Source organism: Hemiscyllium ocellatum, chromosome 46 (genome assembly GCF_020745735.1).
Source record: "Hemiscyllium ocellatum isolate sHemOce1 chromosome 46, sHemOce1.pat.X.cur, whole genome shotgun sequence".
Classification (NCBI taxonomy): domain Eukaryota; kingdom Metazoa; phylum Chordata; class Chondrichthyes; order Orectolobiformes; family Hemiscylliidae; genus Hemiscyllium; species Hemiscyllium ocellatum.
This window is the reverse complement of record NC_083446.1, coordinates 5,922,327-5,945,504: the sequence shown is the minus strand read 5'-3', so window position 1 is coordinate 5,945,504 and position 23,178 is coordinate 5,922,327. Positions and strand designations below refer to the sequence as shown.

The following is a 23,178-nucleotide window of genomic DNA, read 5'->3' as shown; positions in this document are numbered from 1 at the left end:
TTCAAGGAACAGCTACAGCATCTCCTTGATACATATGTATCTGTCAGGCAGGGAGGAAGTGGTCAAGTGAGGGAACCACGGTTTATGGAAGGAGATGTATCTCTTGTCGAAAGAAAGAAGGAGGCTTATGTAAAGATGAGGCGTGAAGGCTCAGTTAGGGCAGTTGAGAGTTACAAGTTAGCCAGGAAGGGCCGAAAGAGAGGGTTAAGAGGAGCCATGAGGGAACATGCCAAGTCTTTGACAGGTAGGATCAAGGAAAACCCTAAAGCTTTCTTTCAGTATGTCCGGAATAAAAGAATGACTAGAGTACGATTATAGCCTGTTAAGGACAGTAGTGGGAAGTTGTGCATACAGTCCGAAGAGATAGGAGAGGTGCTAAATGAATATTTTTCGTCAGTATTCACACAGGGAAAAGACAATGTTGTCAAGGAGAATACTGAGATACGGGCTATTACGGGATTGAGGTTCATAAGGAGAAGATGTTAGCAATTCTGGAAAGTGCAGAAATAGAAAAGTCCCCTGGGCCAAATGGGATTTATCCTAGAATTCTCTGGGGAGCTAGGGAGGAGATTGCCGAGTCTTTGGCTTTGATCTTTATGTCGTCATTGTCCACAGGAGCAGTGCCAGAAGACTGGAGGATGGCAAATGTTGTCCCCTTGTTCAAGAAGGGGAGTAGAGACAGCCCTGGTAATTACAGACCAGCGAGCCTTACTTCGGTTGTGGGTAAGGTGTTGGAAAAGATAAGAGATGGGATTTATAATCATCTAGACAGGAATAATTTGATTAGTCAACACAGTTTTGTGAAGGATGGGTCGTGCCTCACAAACCTTATTGAACTCTTTGAGAAGGTGACCAAACAGATGGATGAGGGTAAAATGGTGGATGTCGTGCGTATGGATTTCAGTAAAGTGTTTGATAAGGTTCCCCAGGGTAGCCTATTGTGCGATATATGGAGGCAAGGGATTGAGCGTGATTTAGTGGCTTGGATCAGAAATTGGTTAGCTGAAAGAAGACAGAGGGTGATGGTTGATGGGAAATGTTCATCCTGGAGTTCAGTTTGTCATTTTTATAAAAGACCTGGATGAGGGTGTAGACGGATGGGTTAGTAAATTTGTGGATGACACTAAGGTCGGTGGAGTTGTGGATAGTGTGGAAGAATGTTGCAGGTTACAGTGGAACATAGATAAGTTGCAGAGCTGGGCTGCAAGGTAGCAAATGCAATTTAATGTGGAAAAGTGTGAGGTGATTCACTTTGGAAGGAGTAACAGGAGTACTGGGCTAATGATAAGATTCTTGGTAGTGTAGATGAGCAGAGAGATCTTGGAGTCTATGTGCATAGATCCCTGAAAGTTGGCACCTAGGTTGATAGGGTTGTTAAGAAGGCTTCGATATGTCAGTTTTTATTGGGAGAGGGTTTGAGTTTTGAAGCCATGAGGTCATGTGGCAGCTGTACTAAATTCTGGTGTGGTCACACTTGGAGTACTGTGTACAGTTCTGGTCACCACATTATAGGGAGAATGTGGAAGCATTGGAAAGAGTTCAGAGGAGATTTACTAGGATGTTGCCTGGTATGGAGGGAAGGTCTTATGAAGAAAGGCTGAGGGACTTGAGGCTGTTTTCATTAAAAGGAAGAAGGTAAAGAGGTGACTTGATAGAGACATACAAGATGATCAGAGGATCATTTCCTCAGATGATGATGGCTAGCATGAGGGGACATAGCTTAAAATTGAGGGGTGATAGATATAGGACAGATGTCAGAGGTAATTTCTTTACTCAGAGAGTAGTAGGGACATGGAGAGCACTGTCTGCAACAGTTGTAGACTCGCCAACTTTAAGGGCATTTAAATGGTCATTGGATAAACATACAGATGAAAATGGAATAGTGTCGGTTAGATGGGCTTCAGATTGGTTCCACAGGTCGGCACAACATCGAGAGCGGAAGGGCCTGTACTCCGCTGTAATGTTCTATATTGTCCATGTCCTGGGAGTGTTAAATGGCGATAGTGTGGTAGGATCTTTAATTTTCATTTGAGAGAGTAAAGGGAGATTTGCTTTCAGTTTTAAAAGAGTAGAGGAAGCTATAAATATTTTTAAGGCCGAGATAGATAGATTCTTGATGACCAAGGGGATGAACCATTATTGGGAATATGCTGGAAACATAGATTTGAGGTTAAAATCAGATCAGCTGTGATTTTAATGAATGGTGAAGCAGTTTTGAAGGGTCAAGCAGCCTACTCTAGTTGCTTACCATACGGTAGTTATACACAGTATCTAACTCTATGTTGTCCCTGTGTGTCAAGGACTCCCAGTGAGGGGTGTTCCCAGGATTATGCCAATTCTTATAGCAGTCCCTTCACACTTGCATTACTGAATAGACTCGCTCGCCCCAGAGTGCATCTGTAACAGCAGTCCACCCACAATCCAGCACCCCTCCCACCATGCTGTAACAGAGTACGGTACCTTGGCGGTGAGCCCATGATGGAGGGAGGCGGTGTTGGATTACTGCCTGCGTTGTGTCTTCGTCTCATTGCCTGTGTCCTCTTCACACTGCTGGTAAGTTCCCGTCTCCCAGGCTCTTCCAGAGCTGGTGCTGGACAGGTGAGGAGGACACACCAAAAGTCCAACGTCACAAGCAGCGTTTAAACCAAACCCAGTTCAACAATCCCCTCCTCCCCCAAAGCTCCATTCACAGGACGGATAGGATTGTGCTTAACTTCACACTGAAGTAAGTTCAATGGTTCATCAATCTTTTGATGTGGACAGCGCTGACCCTCCGACAGCGCGGAACTCCCTCAGCGCCGACCCTCCGACAGCGCGGAGCTCCCTCAGCGCTGACCCTCCGACAGCGCGGAACTCCCTCAGCGCCGACCCTCCGACAGCGCAGAGCTCCCTCAGCGCCGACCCTCTGACAGCGCGGACCCTCCATGTTTCTCCACTCTCTCTCTTCATCAAATGTATGAGGAATTTGAAACTACAGGCTCATCAGCAAAACTGAATCCCAGAGAACAAAAGGGACAGAGTCAGCACCGAATAGAGGACAGCTGAGCGATAGGAAGCAGAGAGCAGCGTAATGTTGCTTCGAGACCGGAGGACAATTTCCCACAGGGTTCCCTCTGAGACAACACGAAGACCATCACAATCCTTGACAGAAATTGGAGGCGGCTGCTTCCCAAACCTCATCCCATTCGGATCCAATCTGAGTTCTACAGTGATAATGGTTGCCCCAGCGCTCTCAACCCCATCCCCACTTTGGCAAACTCTGTTGCTGCCTGGAGGACAGGAGCAATTCCATAATTTGGGAATGATGGCAAATATTGCCTGCGTGCCTGCGACAAGACTCCTGAGCTGGAAGTTTTTGCTGCAAACTTTTCGTGCCCTGGCTAGGGAACATCATCAGTGCTGTTGGAGCCTCGTGTGAAGCGCTGCTTTGATGTTTCTTCCGGTATTTATATTGGTTTGTTCTTGCCGCTTCCGGGTGTCAGTTTCAGCTGCAGTGGTTTGTATGTGGGGTCCAGGTCGATGTGTCTGTTGATGGATGTTCTTGCCGTTTCCGGGTGTCAGTTTCAGCTGCAGTGATTTGTATGTGGGGTCCAGGTCGATGTGTCTGTTGATGGATGTTCTTGCCGTTTCCGGGTGTCAGTTTCAGCTGTAGTGGTTTGTATATGGTGTCCAGGTCAATGTGTCTGTTGATGGAGTTTGGGGATGAATGCCATGCTTCTAGGAATTCTCTGGCTGTTCTCTGTCTGGCTTGTCCTATGATAGTGGTGTTTTCCCAGTCAAATTCATGTTGCTGGTTGTCTGAGTGTGTGGCTACTAGAGATAGCTGGTCGTGTCGTTTTGTGGCTAGCTGATGTTCATGGATGCGGATTGTTAGCTGTCTTCCTGTTTGTCCTATATAGTGTTTTGTGCAGTCCTTGCATGGCATTTTGTAAACTACGTTAGTTTGGCTCATGCTGGGTATTGGGTCCTTTGTTCTAGTGAGTTGTTGTCTGAGCGTGGATGTTGGCTTGTGTGCTGTTATGAGTCCTAAGGGTCGCAGTAGTCTGGCTGTCAGTTCTGAGACGCTCCTGACGTATGGTAGTGTGGCTAGTCCTTTTGGTTGTGGCATGTCCTCGTTCCTCGGTCTATCTCTTAGGCATCTGGTGATAAAGTTGCGTGGGTATCCGTTTTTGGCGAATACCTTGTATAGATGTTCCTCTTCCTCTTTTCGCAGTTCTGGTGTACTGCAGTGTGTTGTGGCCCGGTTGAATAGTGTCCTGATGCAGCTTCGTTTGTGTGTGTTGGGGTGGTTACTTTCATAGTTTAAGACTTGGTCTGTGTGTGTTGGTTTCCTGTGTACCCTTGTGGTGAATTCTCCGTTGGGTGTTCTCTCTACTAACACGTCTAGGAATGGGAGTTGGCTATCCTTTTCCTCTTCTCGTGTGAATCGGATTCCTGTGAGTGTGGCGTTGATGATTCGGTGTGTTTTTTCTATATCTGTGTTTTTGATGATTACAAAGGTGTCATCAACATATCTGATCCAGAGTTTGGGTTGGATTTGTGGTATGGCTGTATGTTCTAACCTTTGCATAACTGCCTCTGCTATGAGTCCCGAGATTACTACGACCCTTAGGACTCATAACAGCACACAAGCCAACATCCACGCTCAGACAACAACTCACTAGAACAAAGGACCCAATACCCAGCATGAGCCAAACTAACGTAGTTTACAAAATACCATGCAAGGACTGCACAAAACACTATATAGGACAAACAGGAAGACAGCTAACAATCCGCATCCATGAACATCAGCTAGCCACAAAATGACACGACCAGCTATCTCCAGTAGCCATACACTCAGACAACCAGCAACATGAATTTGACTGGGAAAACACCACTATCATAGGACAAGCCAGACAGAGAACAGCCAGAGAATTCCTAGAAGCATGGCATTCATCCCCAAACTCCATCAACAGACACATCGACCTGGACCCCACATACAAATCACTGCAGCTGAAACTGACACCCGGAAGCAGCAAGAACAAACCAACATAAATACCGGAAGAAACATCAAAGCAGCGCTTCACACGAGGCTCCAACAGCACTGATGATGTTCCCTAGCCAGGGAACGAAACGTTTGCAGCAAAAACTTCCAGCTTGGCGAGCAGAACCACAACAACGGATACCCGAGCTACAAATCTTCAATCAGATTTTAAAGACTCCTGAAGCAAGTGCTCTCTACTCCCTGCTCCGTAATCGTCACTAGGACAGCAGAGGAAACGACCAGGGACATCCTGAACAAAAAGTAACATCCCCATGGGAATCACATGCCTCAGCACGCACTTAGGTCAGCACGGTGGCTCAGTGGTTAGCACTGCTGCCCCACGGCGCCAGGAACCCGGGTTCGATCCCACCCTCAGGTGACTGTGTGGAGTTTGCAGGTTCCCACCGTGTCTGCGGGGTTTCTCCGGGTGCTCTGGTTTCCACCCACAGTCCAAAGATATGCAGGTTAGGGTGGATTGGCCGTGCTAAATTGTCCCATAGTGCCCAGGGATGTGCAGGTTAGGGTGGATTGGCCGTGCTAAATTGTCCCATAGTGCCCAGGGATGTGCAGGTTAGGGTGGATTGGCTGTGCTAAATTATCCCATAGTGCCAGGGACGTGCAGGTTAGGGTGGATTGGCCGTGCTAAATTGTCCCATAGTGTCCAGGGATGTGCAGGTTAGGTTGGATTAATCAGGGGTAATATAAAGTAATAGGGCAGGGGAATGGGTCTGGTTGGTGAGGGTCGGTGCGGACTCGATGGGCCAAGTGTTTCCCCACTGTAGGGATTCTCTAATGGAGGATCACCCCTCCATCACCCAAAAGCAAGTCACCCTCGCCCCAGGGGGGAACTGCCGGAGAAATGGGAATGTGCCTTGTCAATCACTTACAGCGGGAAGAACAGAAAGAGACGCCTCTTCGCAAAACCTCATGGGAGTTTCAAGAGCAGGAGGGAACTGGGGCGGGTTGGGGGCTTACACAGAAATCTGACAGAACAGGCGGAAATAAAGAGGGCAAGTGGAGGGAGGGAGGGAGAGAGTGAAGTGGCGGGCATGGCTGGCGAGACAAGCTGTGGAGAGAGATCACACTCTGACAGGATCGTAAACAGGTGTGTGTTTGCCGTCTCCACCCCCCCAACCCCCGCCCACCACTACCCCACTCCCAGCAAACCCATGGAATCCCCAGTCCCCCGCCCCCCGTGACCTACCTCCGCCGACTGCCCCCTCCGACTGGCTCCAGGCGCTGCCGATGGACTCCAGCCTCCGGGAGAACCGCTCCCGCCAGCGCGGCTCGCTGTCCCGGGCCTCCAGGTCAGACTTGGAGGCAGTCAGGGTGCGGGTGCTGCCTGGGCCGGGCTCCAGCTGCCCGGTGCCGCCCACGCTCAGCATCCGGGCGTGGGTCTTGACGCTGGCAGGCGGTTCGCAGGGGGGAGGAGGTGCCAGGGCGATGGTGGAAGCAGGACCCGGCTCCGAGTCGGAGCGGGCTGCGTTGCGCCGCCTGGTCCCCTGAGGCCTCTGGGCATCAGGGGAGGAGCAGGACTGCGAGGTGACACTGGATGAGCTGGAGGAGCTGCTGTAGTTGGGCTGCGAGCGCAGGCTGGAGGCATGGCTCAGGTCACTCTGGTCGCTCGAGTCCTCGTCCTCGAAGAAGCCCTGGCTGTAGGCCTTGGCGCCCAGCGCCGTCCTGACCGGCGCGTAGTCCCGCCGGTAATCAAAGCTGCCGGTGCTGCCGCCGTGCCTCCTGGCACCCTTCCTCCTGCCGGAGCGTCGGCCTGGCCCCCGGCCCAGCAGGCTCAGCTCCTTGGGCCGGACTGCCCTCTCTGCCTGCAGCGGGGCATGCTGGGAAGGCTCGGCCAGGCCTACGGCCTGGGGGGCACTCAGCTTGTCGCTCAGCCAAGAGCTCAAGGGGTCATCCCCCGCCCCAGCAAGGCGCTCGCTGCCAGCGAAGGCAAACCGCAGGGCCCCCTCGGCCGAGGCGCCGGCATCCGGGGTGGTGACAGCCTCGCTGTCCGAGAGATTGTCCGTGTCGCTGCCTGGCTTGACCCCCGGTGGGGGTTCTGGGTCCGGCTGCGGTGTGAGCGACGGGCTCTCCAGGCGGGTGGAGCTGGTCTTCTCGCTCCTGTAGCTGCTGACGGTGCTCTGCGTCTCCCGGTCGGTGCCGCTGAAGCAGCTGTCGGTGGAGCCGGCCGCCTTGGCGCCCATCGCCTGGAGCATCCCCTCCCCCACCTCCTCCTCCTCTGGTGGCGGGGGCAGCTCCCTGGCTCCCTCCTGCCCGCTGCCGCTGCCCCCTTCCTCCGTCCCGGCCTGGTCTCCCACCGGGCGGTCGCGCAGCAAAGGGCCCAGCAGGGCGTTACACAGGCTCTCGGACTCCCCAGGGTGCCAGGCGCCCAGCTGCTCCAACAGGCCGAGGTGCAAGGGGTGCACTCGCAGGTCGGGCACCACCGTGACGCAGGGCGACGTGGATGTGGCCGTTGCTAGGCCCCGGCTGGAGGGGAGCACCTGCTGGACGGGCAGCGAGGGTAGTCTCTTCACCGAAGGCTGTGTGTCCAGCTGCTGGGTCGTCTCTAGGGGCAGAGGGCCCTCACTGGTGGCATGCAGCGCCGGTGAATCTGAAACGATAAAAATACTGAGTCAGGCAGTGACCTAGCCCCCTAGCTCATCATATCTACAGCTCAGAGGCCCCACCGAACCATACCAGTTGGCATGGCCAACAGAGAGCGCGAGGGGAGAGGGGATTTAACAGAGGTACTGCAAAACCATGAGGTGCCTGGACACAGTGAGCAGAGGGAGACCGACCCCATCCTGCACTGAGTTTGCAAAGCAGAAGGACAGCAGAGTGAGAAACCTTTCGATTTCACGGACTGAGCAAGTGGACGGGGTCGGGAACAAACTGCCCAGGAGCTTGGGGGGGGGAAGGCTGGCTCAAGTGAGGCACTGCACGCAGGTGGGATTGGTATAATTATCTGAAGAAAGGGAATTAGTGAGCGATGTGTGGAAAAATCAGGGGCTGGCGGAGTCAATCCTACACAGAGGCAGCATCGAGACGCAATGAGCCAAAGAGCCCTCCTGCGTTCCGTCCATCCTGTGATGGTATTTCATCATCCGCCCCACCATCACTCGATCCTTCTAATCCTTTCTCCAGTTTCCCCCTTAAACAGATCAACAATAATTTGTTTTATTTTATTACTTCACGGTATGTTGTAGGTTAGGCCAGCATGAACTGGGCATTTCTAAACGACCAGTTAAGAGCCAACCACATTGCTCTGGGTCTAGAGTCACATGTAGTCAGAGACTAGGTAAGGGACGACAGTTTCCTTCTCTAAAGGACGTCAGTGAACCGGATCGGATTTTCCTGACAATAGACAATTAAACTCTTAATTCTTGAGTTTGACTGAATTCAAATTCCACCACCTGCCGTGGTGGGATTCAAACCCGGGTCCCCAGAACATTGCTTGGGTCTCTGGATTAATAGTCGAGTGATAATACCAGTAGGCCATCTCCGCCCCTTGTTCCACATTTCCTGAAATCCCCATTGAAGTTTCTGGAGACGATCTTATATTGACATCGTGCACACAGGATTGAAGTATCTGCCTCATCACTTGTTTTGTCTCTTTCCCGCTGTGACATTGGGATAAAGTAGTTGTCTCTCTATGTAGGTACTAGCCATGGCTTCACAGGCAACACTTTCTCTCTCTCTCTCTCTCTCTCTCTCTCTCCCTCTCCAAAGTCAGACAGCCCTGGGTTCAAGTCCGCGTGCCTGAGGACTAAACTCCAATTCTCAGGCGTGAGGGGGGACCTTATAGGAGGTTTACAAAATCATGAGGGGCATGGATAGGGTAAATAAGCAAAGTATTTTCCCTGGGGTTGGGGAGTCCAGAACTAGAGGGGCATAGGTTTAGGGTGAGAGGGGAAAGATATAAAAGAGACCTAAGGGGCAATTTTTTCACGCAGAGGGTGGTACGTGTGTGGAATGAGCTGCCAGAGGATGTGGTGGAGGCTGGTACAATTGCAACATTTAAAAGGCATTTGGATGGGTATATGAATAGGAAGGGTTTGGAGGGATATGGGCCGGGTGCTGGCAGGTGGGACTAGATTGGGTTGGGATATCTGGTCGGCATGGACGGGTTGGACCGAAGGGTCTGTTTCTGTGCTGTAAATCTCTACGACTCTACGGTACCGAGAGGGAAATGTACTGGCAGAGGAGAGGTGTTGAAATGTTTGCTCTCTCGGCTGGTTGTGGGAGATCCCAACAGCCATGAATGGAAGAGCAGGCAAGTTCTTATGGCCATTCTACTGCTGATATTTATCACCTGCACCAACACACTGAAAACTGATGCTCTTTATCACATTCAGCAAAGGCTGACAATGATCTGAGGCAGACGGGAGGAAGAGTTTGTCCAGTAAGTGGAATGGAATAGGGAATAAACAAATAGGGTTTATTTAACACTCATTGTGAGTGAGACAGAGAGATAGAGAGAGGGTAGCAATTTGATTTGATGTGATTTATAACTGTCCCACGTACCTAGGGACAGTGAAAAGTTTTGTTTTGCGTGCAGTACAGGCAGACTATACCATACAAAGTGCCTCAGGGTGATAGAACAGAGGGAGGAATGCAATGTTGCGACTGCAGAGAAGGTACACAGAGAGCGAGATCAACGTGAGATTTAAAATTTGAAAGGTCCATTCAGCAGTCTGATAACAGCTGGGAAGAAGCTGTTCTTCAATCTGTCGGTCCGTGTGTTTAAGCTTTTGTCCCTCCTGCCTGAGGGAGGAGGGTAGGAGAGATTAAAGCCGGGGTGGGAGGGGTCTTTGATGATGTTGGCTGCCTTCCCGAGGCAGTGGGAAATGTAGATGAAGTCAGAGGCTGGTTTGTGTGATGGACTGGGCTGTGTTCCCAGCTCCCTGGAGTTTCTCACGGTCCTGGGCAGAGCAGTTGCTGTACCAAGCCGTGATGTATCCGGACAGAACACTTTCTGTGGTGCGTCAGTAAAGATTGGTAAGTGTCTTTATGGGCATGTCAAATACGGCCGGTGATTGGAGAATCTAGGCTGGGTCAGGCTGCCTAATGGATAACAACTATTTTTCTTACTGAGTCACAGGACCACAGTGCCACTGATAATGCCAACTTTTATTGCCCACCCCCTGAGACGGTGATGGCGGTGAACAAACTTTGCGAACCACTGTTTCCAGAACTTTGACCCAGCAGCAGTGAAGGAACGGCCGATGCGGTTGTAGATCGGGGTAGCACGCAGTGCGGAGGGCAACCTCTGGGAGGCGGTGTTACACATTGAAGATGGTGAATTGGGAGTCACTGCAGCAGGCTCACTGACCCTGGATGGGATCGAGCTTTCTGAGCACAGCTGGAGCTGCCCTCATCCCTCCAAGCAAGTGGTCAGCACACCATTGCATTTGCAGGGTGTACCTTGCAGACGACGGGCGGGAAATGAGTTACTCACCACAGAATTCCCAGCTGCTCTCACAACTACAGTATTGACAGGAGTTGGTCTGGTTCGGTTTCTGGGTCAGTGTTAACCCTCAGCTTACTAGTGAGGGATTCACCAACAGCAATGTCAAACATCAAGGAGAGATACTCAGGAGATGGTAACTGCCTAGCCCTTGTGTGGCTTTTATTTGCTTTCTATCAACAAAAGCCAACTAACCCAGCACTAGACAGTGGCAGGAAAAGGACTCATGCCAATGACTCACCTGCTGTATCTAGCATGTTCAGTTTCAGTAACTCTCTGTCAGCTGATGTGACAATTACATTTTTATTGCCTTGTTCACGGACCAGGTCTCTGATCCCTGTTGACGCACAAGAAACAGAGTCCAAATACAGCCAAAACTGCTCTGTTCAGACAATGCAACCGCGCTCCCCCCTACAATTTGCAGTAAAGTCACCACAAAACACACCACTTCAAACTCTCAGTCTGCATGGAGCTAACTCATCTCAGTACCACAGAGGCGAGAGTGAGGGCTGCAGATGCTGGAGATTAGAGTGGTGCTGGGAAAGCACTACAGGTCAGGCAGCATCAACATTTCAGAAATCGACATCAGGAATCATGAGGGGCTCCTGCCCGAAACGTCGATTTTCCTGCTCTTCAGATGCTGCCTGGCCTGCTGTGATTTTCCAGCACCACTCTAACCTTGACTCAGTACCACTGAGAACAGGATAGAATTCTGTACTTGGTCACCAGCATTCCCTTTAATTTTGTTTTTGGTTCTGAGGTCCGTGCTTGCCAGCAACTTCCAGAACCGGAGGTCCACGTCATGATCCACGTCAACGCACCGATACACAGGAACAGCCGAACACCCGCCGTTTCGGGGGAACTTTGGTGACGGCCCATGCCCACACAACCCAACTCGCGTCTCGATTACATCCTTTTGATGGACAATGTATCGGCTACAATCCGGCAACTCGTGAAATGCACCCCCTCCCCCCACCCCGCCAAGAGAAGGAAGCAGAATGGCAGATTAGATTAGATTACTTACAGTGTGGAAACAGGCCCTTCGGCCCAACAAGTCCACACCGACCCGCCGAAGCACAACCCACCCATACCCCTACATTTACCCCTTACCTAACACTACGGGCAATTCAGCATGGCCAATTCACCTGACCCGCACATCTTTGGACTGTGGGAGGAAACCGGAGCACCCGGAGGAAACCCACGCAGACACGGGGAGAATGTGCAAACTCCACACAGTCAGTCGCCTGAGGCGGGAACTGAACCCGGGTCTCTGGCGCTGTGAGGCAGCAGTGCTAACCACTGTGCCACCGTGCCGCCCAATTGTTTAAAAAAAATTATTTGGTAAGTGCGGGTGTCACGTACAGGGCTGGTATGTGCTACCCATCCCTAACTGCCCCTGAAATGGAGCAGCAGGCTCATGTCAGAGGGCCCAGGCCATGTGTGTGGGTGGATCTGGAGGTCAGACTGGAAAGGGATGACTCTGAACCGGACGGGGTATATTTTCTAAGCATCCCAAGTGTTATTTAAACCCTGCCGACCGGGATTTGGAGCCAGGGTACCCCTTGGGATTTGGGACTCTGCATCACTAGACCAGTCACTTCACCACCCGGCCGTCTCACTGAGTTGGCAGGATGGCCCACCTACCTTTAGAGGTTCCACTGTCTTCCAGGTGAGGCAACAATTCCTACAAGACGGAAGAAAACAATATCCACATTCAGGGATTGGTAGTACTGCAGGAGTTGACAGAACGGCAGTGCAGAAGACACTTGCCGAACATTAACAGTTCCGTTTCCCCTTCACCTCCTTCCCCCTCTCCTGAGCACAGCTGCCCCCCCCCCCCCCCCCCCCCCCCCCCCCGGCTATGACACGGTCCCTGACACCCTCCTCTGCCACACGTGCACAGTTGTCCCCCGCTCACCCTGCCACACGAAAGTACTCACCGACACTTGGTTGAAGCCGAAGACGGAATGCTGCGAGCTGCATCTCACGGGCGGCGTGGTGTTATTCTTCCGAAAGACGGTCATCTCCACTCCTCCCCCTGGGTCCCTGTGGGGGGAGTTACGGGGGGGGGGGGGGGGGGGGTGGAAGAGGAGGAACGTTTGAGAACCACGCGACCCAACGTTGAGACCCGAAGATCCCAGTGTGCCTCAAATCCACCCCGCGGACTCGGTTCCACACGGAGAGACAGGAGAAAATGGGACTATTCTCCAGAGCAAGGAACCTTGGACAGAGGACCACAAAGTCACAAGGGGGGTTTCGACAGGGTTAAACTCGGGAGAAACCGCTCGCAGTGCCAGGAGGGACGCTACCCAGAGTGACACCAATTAAAGAGAATTGGCAAAACAGGAGGTGGTGAGGGGACACTTTTTTTTTCCCCTTAGAGCATAGAACAAAGCCCTTCGGCACATCAAGACCGTGATAAAGACAAGCACCTTGCTGCGCTGATCAGGAAGATGCTACCCAAACGGGTCGTGAAAGCAGACTCAGTGCCTGTTTTCGAAAAGAGAAGGGGAGGAACACTCTAAGGTGAGATATGTGGCAGCTCAATCCGGGAAGGGTTGGGGGTTAATTGAAGACTGGCTCAGAGAAACCAAAGGCTCGATGAGTTGAACGGGCTCCTCCGGTGTATTTTTGGGCTCCTGATACAATCAGTATAAGGGTTATTGCCTCTGTTAGCTCCTCTCTCCTAACAAATCACTCGTGGGACGTTGGCTCACATTGATTGCCCGCCCCGATTTAGAAGTTGAGGGGGGTTGGAGGAGGCGGGCAACAGAGATTGCAGTTGGCTCCCTGATGGGTACGATCGCCCAGCCCGGACACGGGTAGTCAGCCTAAGGGCTGTGGGCACAGGCGGGAGGCCCAGGCGTTTACACCCGACCTCCGGGCAGCTGCTGCTGCGAGCTCACTTCCTCCGCTTTTCCCCGAATGGCCAGCCTGCTCAATAAAAGGAGACTTTGACCCCCAACTGAGTTGGGAAGGAGGTAATTAGCAGGAGGGGTGTCACCTCAAAGGAAGGGATTTCCCCCCCCACCCTCTCCCCACTCACCGGAGGGTGCTGTCTGCGCCACCTCCTGGCTCGCACTCTTCAAGCTTGGCACCGTCCACTTCAAGCTGCGGGTTCCTCTTCTCCACGATCTCCCCCTCATCGAACATGGCGTGCAGGCGGTAGTTGACGGACTTGACCACGGTAAAGAAGAGGGCGACGATGGCACAGTAGATCCCGGCAACCGAGGTGCTGGGTGGCAGAGCCTGGCACGGGCAGAGTTTAAGACAAGCGAAACGTGAGTGCCGGGCAAATCCTGTCCATCGTGCCGCGCACAACACCCCCACCCTCCCCCTCAGAAGGGGACTCCTCTCCGAGAAACCACTGCACTAGCAACAACAACACCCTGCATTCCTCTAGCACTTTTAACATAACATAACAAAGCGTCCCGAGCTGTTTGATCAAAATTTAACACAGAGGGAGATATTAATAAGGGACAGCCAACGGTTTAGTTGAAGAGGTAGGTTTTAAAGGAGAGACAACCGAGGTGGGGGCAGGGTAAGAGGTTGAAGTTCAGAGGCAGAGGGCGTCAATGCACAGTCACCTGGTGTGGAGTGGTGAAAATCTGGGACGTGTAAGTGATTACACCCGAGGAAACACAAGTACTTCATAGCAGAGGGATATGAAAGAAAGAATGAGAATGTTTAAAATCGAGTTTGTTGTCAGCCACTTGAGGGGGTGATGAGGACACAGGTTTCAGCGGGGGTTAGGAGACGGGCCAGCAGATTTCCGGGAGGTTGGAAACAAGATGCGGGTGAGAGTTTCAGCTGCAGACTGAGGGAGGGGATGGAGGATGGGTCAGGTATCAGATGTCACGTTTCTCAATTACCAACCAACACTAGCATCGCAGAAAGGGAGGACTGGACATCAGTCAGAAGGTGTGGTGCTGGAAAAACTCAGCAGGTCAGGCAGCATCCAAGGAGCAGGAGAGTCAACGCTTCGAGCGTACACTGTTCGTCAGGAATGCCAATCCTAACATACACCCCACACACAGTTTACTGGACCTTACTTCTCTATCTGTATAACTGTGCGACATTATGGGCAAACAGATACCATTCAGTGCCTTGAATCAGCTGATTTGATCAGGACGGCTGCATCGGAACTCCACCTCACCTATCCGCAGTGCCACCTCTACTCATCTAATGCAGTTCACAACGCTCCCAAATCCTGTCCGGACCTTGACAGTTTCAGTTTCTCACGGAGCTGGAAGCAAGTGCCAGAACTAAATCCCTGCCCTCCTTCCTAGGATTCCGAACATGACTCATGAGCAGTTTGGCTCTCCTGGTGAGGGGTTCAGACTCCTTCGTGTGGGCTCACTGCTCCCCAGAGCAAGCAGTTCCCATTAACTGATCGCATTACTGACACACTGATCCATAGAACAGTACAGGCCCTTCGGCCCTCGATTGCACCAACCTGTGGAACCAATCAAATAGCCTACACTATTCCAGTATCATCCATATGTTTATCCAATGATCTTAAATGTCCTTAAAGTTGGCGAGTCTATTACTGATGCAGACAGGGCATTCCACGCCCTACTACTCTCTGAGTAAAGAAACTCCCTCTGACATCTGTCCTTTATCTATCACCCCTCAATTTAAAGCTATGTTCCCTCGTGCTAGCCATCGCCATCTGAGGAAAAAGGCTCTCACTGTCCACCCTATCTAAGTGTCTGATTATCTTGTATGTCTCTATCAAGTCACCTCTTAACCTTCTTCCCTCTAACAGAAACAGCCTCAAGTCCCTCAGCCTTTCCTCTTAAGACCTTATCTCCATACCAGGCAAAATCCTAGTAAACCTCCGCTAAATCTTTTCCAAAGCTTCCACATCCTTCCTATAATGCGATGACCAGAACTGTATGCAATACTCCAAGAACAACTGCAACATGACCTCATGGCTCCGAAATGCAATCCTTTTACCAATAAAAGCTAACACACCTTATGCCTTAGAGTCATAGAGATGTACAGCACTGAAACAGACCCTTCGGTCCAACCCGTCCACGCCGACCAGATATCCCAACCTAATCTAGTCCCACCTGCCAGCACCCGGCCCATATCCCTCCAAACCCCTTCCTATTCATATACCCATCCAAATGCCTCTTAAATGTTGCAATTGTACCAGCCTCCACCACTTCCTCTGGCAGCTCATTCCACACACGTACCACCCCCTGCGTGAAAAAGTTACCCCTTAGGTCTCCTTTATATCTTCCTCCTCTCACCCTAAACCTATGCCCTCTAGTTCTGGACTGCCCGACCCCAGGGAAAAGACTTTGCCTATTTATTCTATCCAATGTCCCTTATAGTAGGTATCCACTATAAGGTTACCCCTCAGCCTCTGACACTCCAGGGAAAACAGTCCCCGCCTGTTCAGCCTCTCTCTATAGCTCAAACCCGCCAATCCTGGCAATATTCTTTTCGAAAAAAAACTACAAAGTACAAATGGGAGGCACCCACGTGAACGGGGCAGGAAGAATGGGGGTGGGTAGGGGTAAAAGAGAGACGCACCCAACCCAAGACTGAATAACAACACAGATGACAGAAAGAAATTCCTGCATTTGTATTGCAACTTCCACAGTCTCAGATCTTCCAAAATCCCCTGACAACCAATTAGGTACTTTGGAAGGGTGGTCTCTGTGATGCAGAAATTATAGCAACCAATTACCACCCAGCAAGAGCCCACCAACTACAACAAATGAAATGACTCCAGTAACACTAACTGAAGGATATATATTGGTCCTAGGAAACCTGACCGAACTGCACAGCGTCTCTTTGAGCAGTGACTGATGGGGACTGGGTTTAAATCTCATCTGAAAGATGGCAAGTCTGATAAAGCAGGGTTTCTTCGCCAGTGACCACGTGCAGTGCTCCTGCAGTGTTGACCCTCTGATACAGATAGTCCAGGCACTATGGCTGTATTATGTGTATTGTGTGATGATCAGGGGGGAGTGTGGGGGGGATGATCGGGGGGGAGGGTGCGGGGAATGATCGGGGGGGAGGGTGCGGGGAATGATCGGGGGGGAGGGTGCGGGGAATGATCAGGGGGGAGGGTGCGGGGAATGATCAGGGGGAGGGTGGGGGGAATGATCGGGGGTGGAGCTGATCGGGGGGAGCTGATCGGGGGAGGGGGTGATGATCGGGGGAGGGTGGGGGCGATGATCAGGGGGAGGGTGGGGGGAATGATCGGGGGGAGGGTGGGGTGATGATCAGGGGGGAGGGGGGAGATGATCGGGGGAGGGGGTGATGATGGGGGAGGGTGGGGGGGATAATCGGGGGGAGGGTGGGGGGAGGATGATCGGGGGGAGGGTGCGGGGAATGATCGGGGGGAGGGTGCGGGGAATGATCAGGGGGGAGGGTGCGGGGAATGATCTGGGGGGAGGGTGCGGGGAATGATCAGGGGGGAGGGTGCGGGGGATGATCGGGGGAGGGTGGGGGGAATGATCGGGGGTGGAGCTGATCGGGGGGAGGGGGGAGCTGATCGGGGGAGGGGGTGATGATCGGGGGAGGGTGGGGGCGATGATCAGGGGGAGGGTGGGGGGAATGATCAGGGGGGAGGGTGGGGTGATGATCAGGGGGGAGGGGGAGATGATGGGGGGAGGGTGGGGGGGATGATCAGGGGGAGGGTGGGGGGGTTATCAGGGGGAGGGTGCGGGGGATGATCGGGGGAGGGTGCGTGGGATGATCAGGGGGAGGGTGGGGGGAAGATCAGAGGGGAGGGTGGGGGGATGATCGGGGGGAAGGGTGGGGGGAATGATCAGGGGGAGGGTGGGGGGAATGATCAGGGGGGAGGGGGGGTGATGATCCGGGTGGGGGGGATGATCGGGGGGGGGGGTGTGATGATGGGGGGGGGGGGGGGGGGGGGGGGGGGGGGGGGGGGGTTTGTGGAGAGAAAGGATGGAGTCTCCCCCCCCACCCCCATGTCATCCCTAATCGGGGTTCCCCCCCCATCCCCCTCCCCCGATGCGGTCTCTCCAGCCCTAGAGCCGGGGTTGGGGGGGGGGGGGGGTGTTGATGTTGGATGGGGCCTGGCCCCTCTCACCATGTAGAGCAGGAAGGGGAAGCAGAGCAGGAAAAGCCAGACGTAGAGGTGGAAGCAGTTGGAGAACTTGCTCTGGTGCGGGTCGAAGTACCAGCCGCCGGTCAGCGAGGCCCACACTCCCTGGCGGAGGATCTGCAGCACCTGGGAGCCCATCCTGGGCCTGGGCCTGGGCCGGGGCCGGGGCCGGGGCCTGGGCCCGGGCCTCTTCCTTTACCCCACCCTGCGCCCCCGTCCGGGAGAGGGGGGCGAGCGGGCGGGGAGAGGGGGGGTGGGCGGGGGGGAGCGGCTCAGACACCGCTCGGCCGCCGCCACCGCGGCCTCACTGACTCCAGGTACCCATCTTCCCAAAGCCCACCCCTCCCCCACTAACCCTTTCCAAAACCCACCCCCTGCCCTCACTGACCGGAAACCAACGCCCCCGACCGCACCCGTTGGTCCAGGCCCGAGAGAGGGTGGCGGATCCCGACACGTCCATTGGGCGACGGGAATGTCCGTCATCCCACGTCCCGCCCTTTCCGTTGTTTCGCCGATCGTCTGACCTCAACTGCCGGATACGAATCCTTGCTGAAGGCATTGATTGGCCGACGTCCACGTCTATCATCAGCGGTATTTCCCCCAGTCTGACTGACCTCATAGAACAGAAACGCCCGCCTCTCTCCGGCGCCCATTGGTTGTTGCCTACATCCATCATTCCGGTTCCCTTCCTATCCATTGGCTCTCAGTCCGTCTGACCTCATCGTCAGGTAAGGGCCGCCCACCCCGCTGGGCCGGCTCTCACTGGCCGTATTGTGCTAAGCTGAAGGCGGGCCCTTCGCTCTGACTGGTCACAGTCCGTGTCCATCCACTTCATCTCGTTTATCTATTGGTCGCACACTGTGCTTGTCCTTGGAGCGCGAGCCCGCCCCGCGCGGATAGCCGTTAGTCAGCTCCCGAGCGCAGTCTGAGAGTTTGCAAGTCGCTCGCAGCTTATTTTTGTCGAAGAACAAATTAGTAGGGAACTGACAGGGATTGATTTTCTTTCATCGTCTTCTAACTGGGGATGTGTTTATTTTAGAAGTTAAGATTGAGAGTCGAAATTTAATAGTAGCCCGCACGCGCCCTTTTGCGATGCCTGATTGGTTGTACTAATACGAATACTGTCGGTGTCCTCTCGGGGATCGGTCGGCACCATCTGTCCATCACCTGGAGGGCTTTCTCTATTGGTTGTGGGCGCTGTTATTCGTGCGCTACCGGAAGACCCCACCTCCGGAATGTCTTATGCCAATTGGAAGGATCCCTGCCGGTCACCCAATCCACAGTCCCTATTGGTCAAAGTGACTGTCCATCAAACGTGTCACTTTGCGACCGTTGCTAAGACACCAAAAGGGTGGGACAAAGGGCGAGTCTCAGGCAGACTTAATCGAACCTGAGCGAATGGCTTCTTAAAGCGGGTCGACTTTGTTATGGTAAGAGGTGGGGGCACAGGTGACTGGGACTTTCCCTGTTTCTGCCAACTTCAAACCCCACACCCCATCACCATTAACATTGCAATGACTTTCCTTGTCCACACTGGCACATGCAGTCATTTTAATTTCCTTTATCTTGCACTTAAACTGTGCGTGGAGGCCATTTGGCCCATCTTTGACAGCACCAGACAGACAACTTTCCCTTTCTGCAGGACTCATTCATACTGGAATCCCAATTCACTCCTCTGTCTTCTAATAAAATTGCATAAATGACTATGCCTTGATGGCCAGTGTTGGCAGGATCTTTGACCTTGGTATAGGGTGATTGGAAAAGCCATAGAGATGTATAGCATGGAAACAGACCCTTTGGTCCAACTCGGCCGTGCCAACCAGACATCCCTAAATGATCTCATGTACGTGTCTAAGTGTCTTTTAAACATTGTACTTTTACCCACATCCACCACTTCCTCAAAACGTTCATTCCACATGTGAATCACCCTCTGGATGGATGGCATGTTGGCTCAGTGGTTTGCAATGCTGCCTCACAGCGCCAGGGACCCAGGTTCAATTCCTGCCTTGGGTAACTGTGTGGGTTTCCTCTGGGTGCTCTGGTTTCCTCCAACAGTCCAAAGATGTGCAGGTCAGGTGAATTGGCTAAATTACTCAGTGTTAGGTGCATTGGGTAGGGCAATGGGTGTGGGTGGGTTACTCTTCGGAGGGTTTGTGTGGACTTATTGAGCCGAAGGGCCTGTTTACATACTGTAGGAAATCTAATCTAATCATACGTAACTCTGTTTCATGTCTTTTTAAAAAATCTCTCTCCTCTCACCTTAAAGATATGCCCCACCTAATCTTGAGATCATCCATCAAAGGAAAAAGACACCTTCCATTCACCTTATCTATACCCCTCATGATTTTATGAACCTGTATAAGGTCACCCCTCAACCTCTTATTCTCCAGTCAATAAAGTCCAAGCCTATCCAGCCTCTCCTTATAATTCAAACCTGCTGTACTCTGCAGCATCCTGGCAAATCTGTTCTGAATCCTCTCCAGCCTAATGATATCTTCCTATACCAGTACACAATACTGCCTCACCAAAGTCCTGTACAATCTTGACGTAAAGTCCCAATTCCTATGTATATGGCTATCGTGGGCTCCATAAATAGCGGCATAGAGAGACGATGTTATCACAAAACTATAAAACATTGAGGGCCTGGACTACATTGTAATGTTCTATATGTTCTAACGTTGGTTTAGCATAAACTGGAGTAACGTATGCAACTCGGCAATTGCACTTCAGGAAAGGTGTGAAGGCGTTAGAGAGGGTGCAGAATAGATTCCTGATGATGGTTCCAAGGATGAGGAGCATCAATGACATGGATAGGTTGGAGAAGCTTGGACTGTTCTCCTTGTAGAGGTTTGAGAGGAGATTTGATTGAGGTAGTCAAAGCCATAAAGGGTCCTCACAAAGTGGATGGGACGAAACTGTTCCCACGGGTTGAAGAGTGGGGAACTGGGGACACAGATTTAAGATGAATGGTAATCAGAGTGATGGAAAAATTGAGAAAGTCTATTTCGTGTGGCAAGTGATAAGGGAGTGTGGATTGCACTGCCTGAGAGTGGGGTGGTGGCAGGTTTGATCGCGGCCTTCAAGAAGGAACTGAATAATGGATTGAACGAGTGGGCTGACTAAAAGACAGTAGAAGGGGAACAGGTGAGTGACCTTTGCAGAAAGCCGGCATGGGTATGAGAGACCAAGTGACCTCCAGTGCTGGAACCACTATGATTCAAGCATATATAAATATAATGTCGATGGAACAGTTGGTAAGAGTCACCGGTCTATGTGAACAATAGGATCTTGTGTTATCCAGCAGCTGAAGAGAAATTTATTCATTCTGGGAACAACAACCCAAGGCTTTTCCTTCACCTGAATTCGAATTTGACTTCTCTCAGAAAGCATGCAAGTATTGGGAGCAAAAACCAAATGCTGCTTTTTGTTGATTTACAACATCCGCAGTTCTTTCAGTATTTATGCAAGTATTGGACATGTCCAAGGTTCCACAACGTATCCTGAGTTGGGGTCGCATCTACAGATTCATCTCCTAAATCTTGTGAAATATCAGAACTTCTGGTTATTGTTCAGGTTTGTGGTCAGGATATGGTCTGGTGTTTCTGCCTATCCTCAGTTTTCCTGAGAAGGTGGACTTCCCTCTGTTGAATACAACTGAACAGCCATTTCCTACAGGACACTGAAGAACTTGTCCAGGATGACAAATCCCATTTTCTAATTGGGTGTTTAACCTCATGGAGCAGAGAGGTGGATGTTGTCTACATGGACTTCAGCAAGGCGTTTGATGATGTACCCAGGGGAAGACTGGTTAGCAAGGTTAGATCACATGGAATCCAGGGAGAGCTAGCCATTTGGATATAAATTTGACTTGAAGGTAGGAGACAGATGCTGGTAGTGGAGGCTTGTTTTTGGGACTGGAGGCCTATGACCAGTGGTGTGCCACTAGGATCTGTGCTGGGTCCACTGCTTTTCTATAAATGATTTGGATGTGATTATACAAGGAATGGTTAGTAAGTTTGCAAATGACACCAAAATTGGCGGTGTGATGCACAGGGAAGATGGTATGAACCGAAAGAAGATGTTCCCATGGAACAGGGAGTCCAGAACTAGAGACCATCATTATCAATCCTTCTCTGAAATCCTTCCACTGCCTTTATATTCCTCAAATCTGAGGCCAGTACCACATAGTGTTGGTCTTCCTATTAAAACAACAGTGTGGATACATTCGATGCAGTTAAGGCAAGGTTTGCCAGATTGATCTGTGGAATGGGCGGTTTGGCTTATGAAGGAAAGTTGGGCTTCAGAAGAGGAAGAGGTGACTTGGTTGAAAAATATAAGATCCTTATGAATCTTGACCAGGGTGGATGTGGGAGAGGATGCTTCCTCTTATGGGAGAAGGTAGAACTACGGTTCAACATCTTCAAAGTAAAGTGTCGCCTGTTTAAAACAAGGAATTGTTTTCTCAAAGAGGATCGTGAGTCTTTGGAACCTTGTGCATCAAAGGGGAAGAATCAGTGGGATCTCATCGAAAAGTGTAAAATTCCAACAAGACTAGACAGGGTAAATGGGAAAGGGTGTTCCTGATGATCACGGAATCCAGAACCTGGGGTGACTGGATAAGACTGAGGTGAGGTGAAATTTCTTCATCCAAAGATTTGATTTTATTGTCACATGTATTTTACTTAAGAATACAAGTACAGTGAAAAGTGTTCATTTGATGCCACAATATAATGTCATTTTGAATAATGTGAAATTAACAGAAAATATAGAAAGATTTAGCTTGAAGAGAATGCATCAGTCAGTCCTGAGACAGCTCATCACCGTCAACAATGCCTGCTCTGTCATCCTTCTGTGACTGCTCTGCCACTGTCGATGCCAGACTGAAACATTAAAATCGCCAACTTTCAGGTGCCATCTTGAGACGTTGGGCACTTCACCACCACCACTGCCTGCAGCGGACCAACTGAGTCACATCTCCCGCCTTTGGACCCATCCCATCAATATTGCCATAATGCCCCACGGCCAGCACCGGACCCAACCGACGAGAAAGCCGTCAATCCTCGGGCGCCATCTTTTGCCACTGGGCCTACCTCGCCTCTGCCGATGTAGCATCCGCCAATTCCAAATCCCTTGCTTGCTCCGGGAAAGATAGTAGTGGGGAGCCAGTGGGATTCTCTACCACAGAAAGTGGTCAAGGCCAAAATATTGAATGTTTTCAAGATGTCGGGCTAAAAGGATCAAAGAATATGGGAGTAAGAGAGGTAACCAGGATGAGTTGGATGATCGGCCATGGTCATATTGCATAGTGGAGCAGGCTGAAAGTGCCAAAAGGCGCACACCTTTTGTTCTATTATAGAATAGAATCATAGCATCCTTACAGTGTGGTAACAGGCCCTTCGGTCCAATAAGTCTCCAAGTGCTGGCAAATAGGACTAGATTAGGTTAGGATATCTGGTTGGCATGGACGAGCTGGACTGCGGGGTCTGTTTCCGTGCTGTACATCTCTATGACTAAGTCTACACTGACCCCTCCGAAGAGCAACCCACCCAGACCCATTCCCCTATTATCCTACGTTTACATCCGACTAATCCACCTAACCTGCAC

At 51.6% G+C, this 23,178-nt stretch overlaps 1 protein-coding gene across 4 annotated transcripts in view; it reads right to left on the bottom strand.

Moving 5' to 3' along the window:
* Nucleotides 1-17,916, bottom strand: part of LOC132836354 (pecanex-like protein 3) — a 66,932-nt gene extending 49,016 nt beyond the window's left edge. For all 4 annotated transcript variants that reach the window (XM_060855822.1, XM_060855823.1, XM_060855824.1 and 1 more), the window contains exons 1-7: nucleotides 17,560-17,916; nucleotides 13,531-13,733; nucleotides 12,425-12,530; nucleotides 12,129-12,168; nucleotides 10,726-10,821; nucleotides 6,228-7,628; nucleotides 2,461-2,590 (exon numbers count right to left, since the gene is read on the bottom strand). In XM_060855822.1, coding sequence (XP_060711805.1) covers nucleotides 2,461-2,590; nucleotides 6,228-7,628; nucleotides 10,726-10,821; nucleotides 12,129-12,168; nucleotides 12,425-12,530; nucleotides 13,531-13,733; nucleotides 17,560-17,712 — 2,129 coding nt within the window. In that variant the 5' untranslated portion in view covers nucleotides 17,713-17,916. The remainder of the gene's footprint in view (nucleotides 1-2,460; nucleotides 2,591-6,227; nucleotides 7,629-10,725; nucleotides 10,822-12,128; nucleotides 12,169-12,424; nucleotides 12,531-13,530; nucleotides 13,734-17,559) is intronic.
* Nucleotides 17,917-23,178: the final 5,262 nt, after the last annotated feature.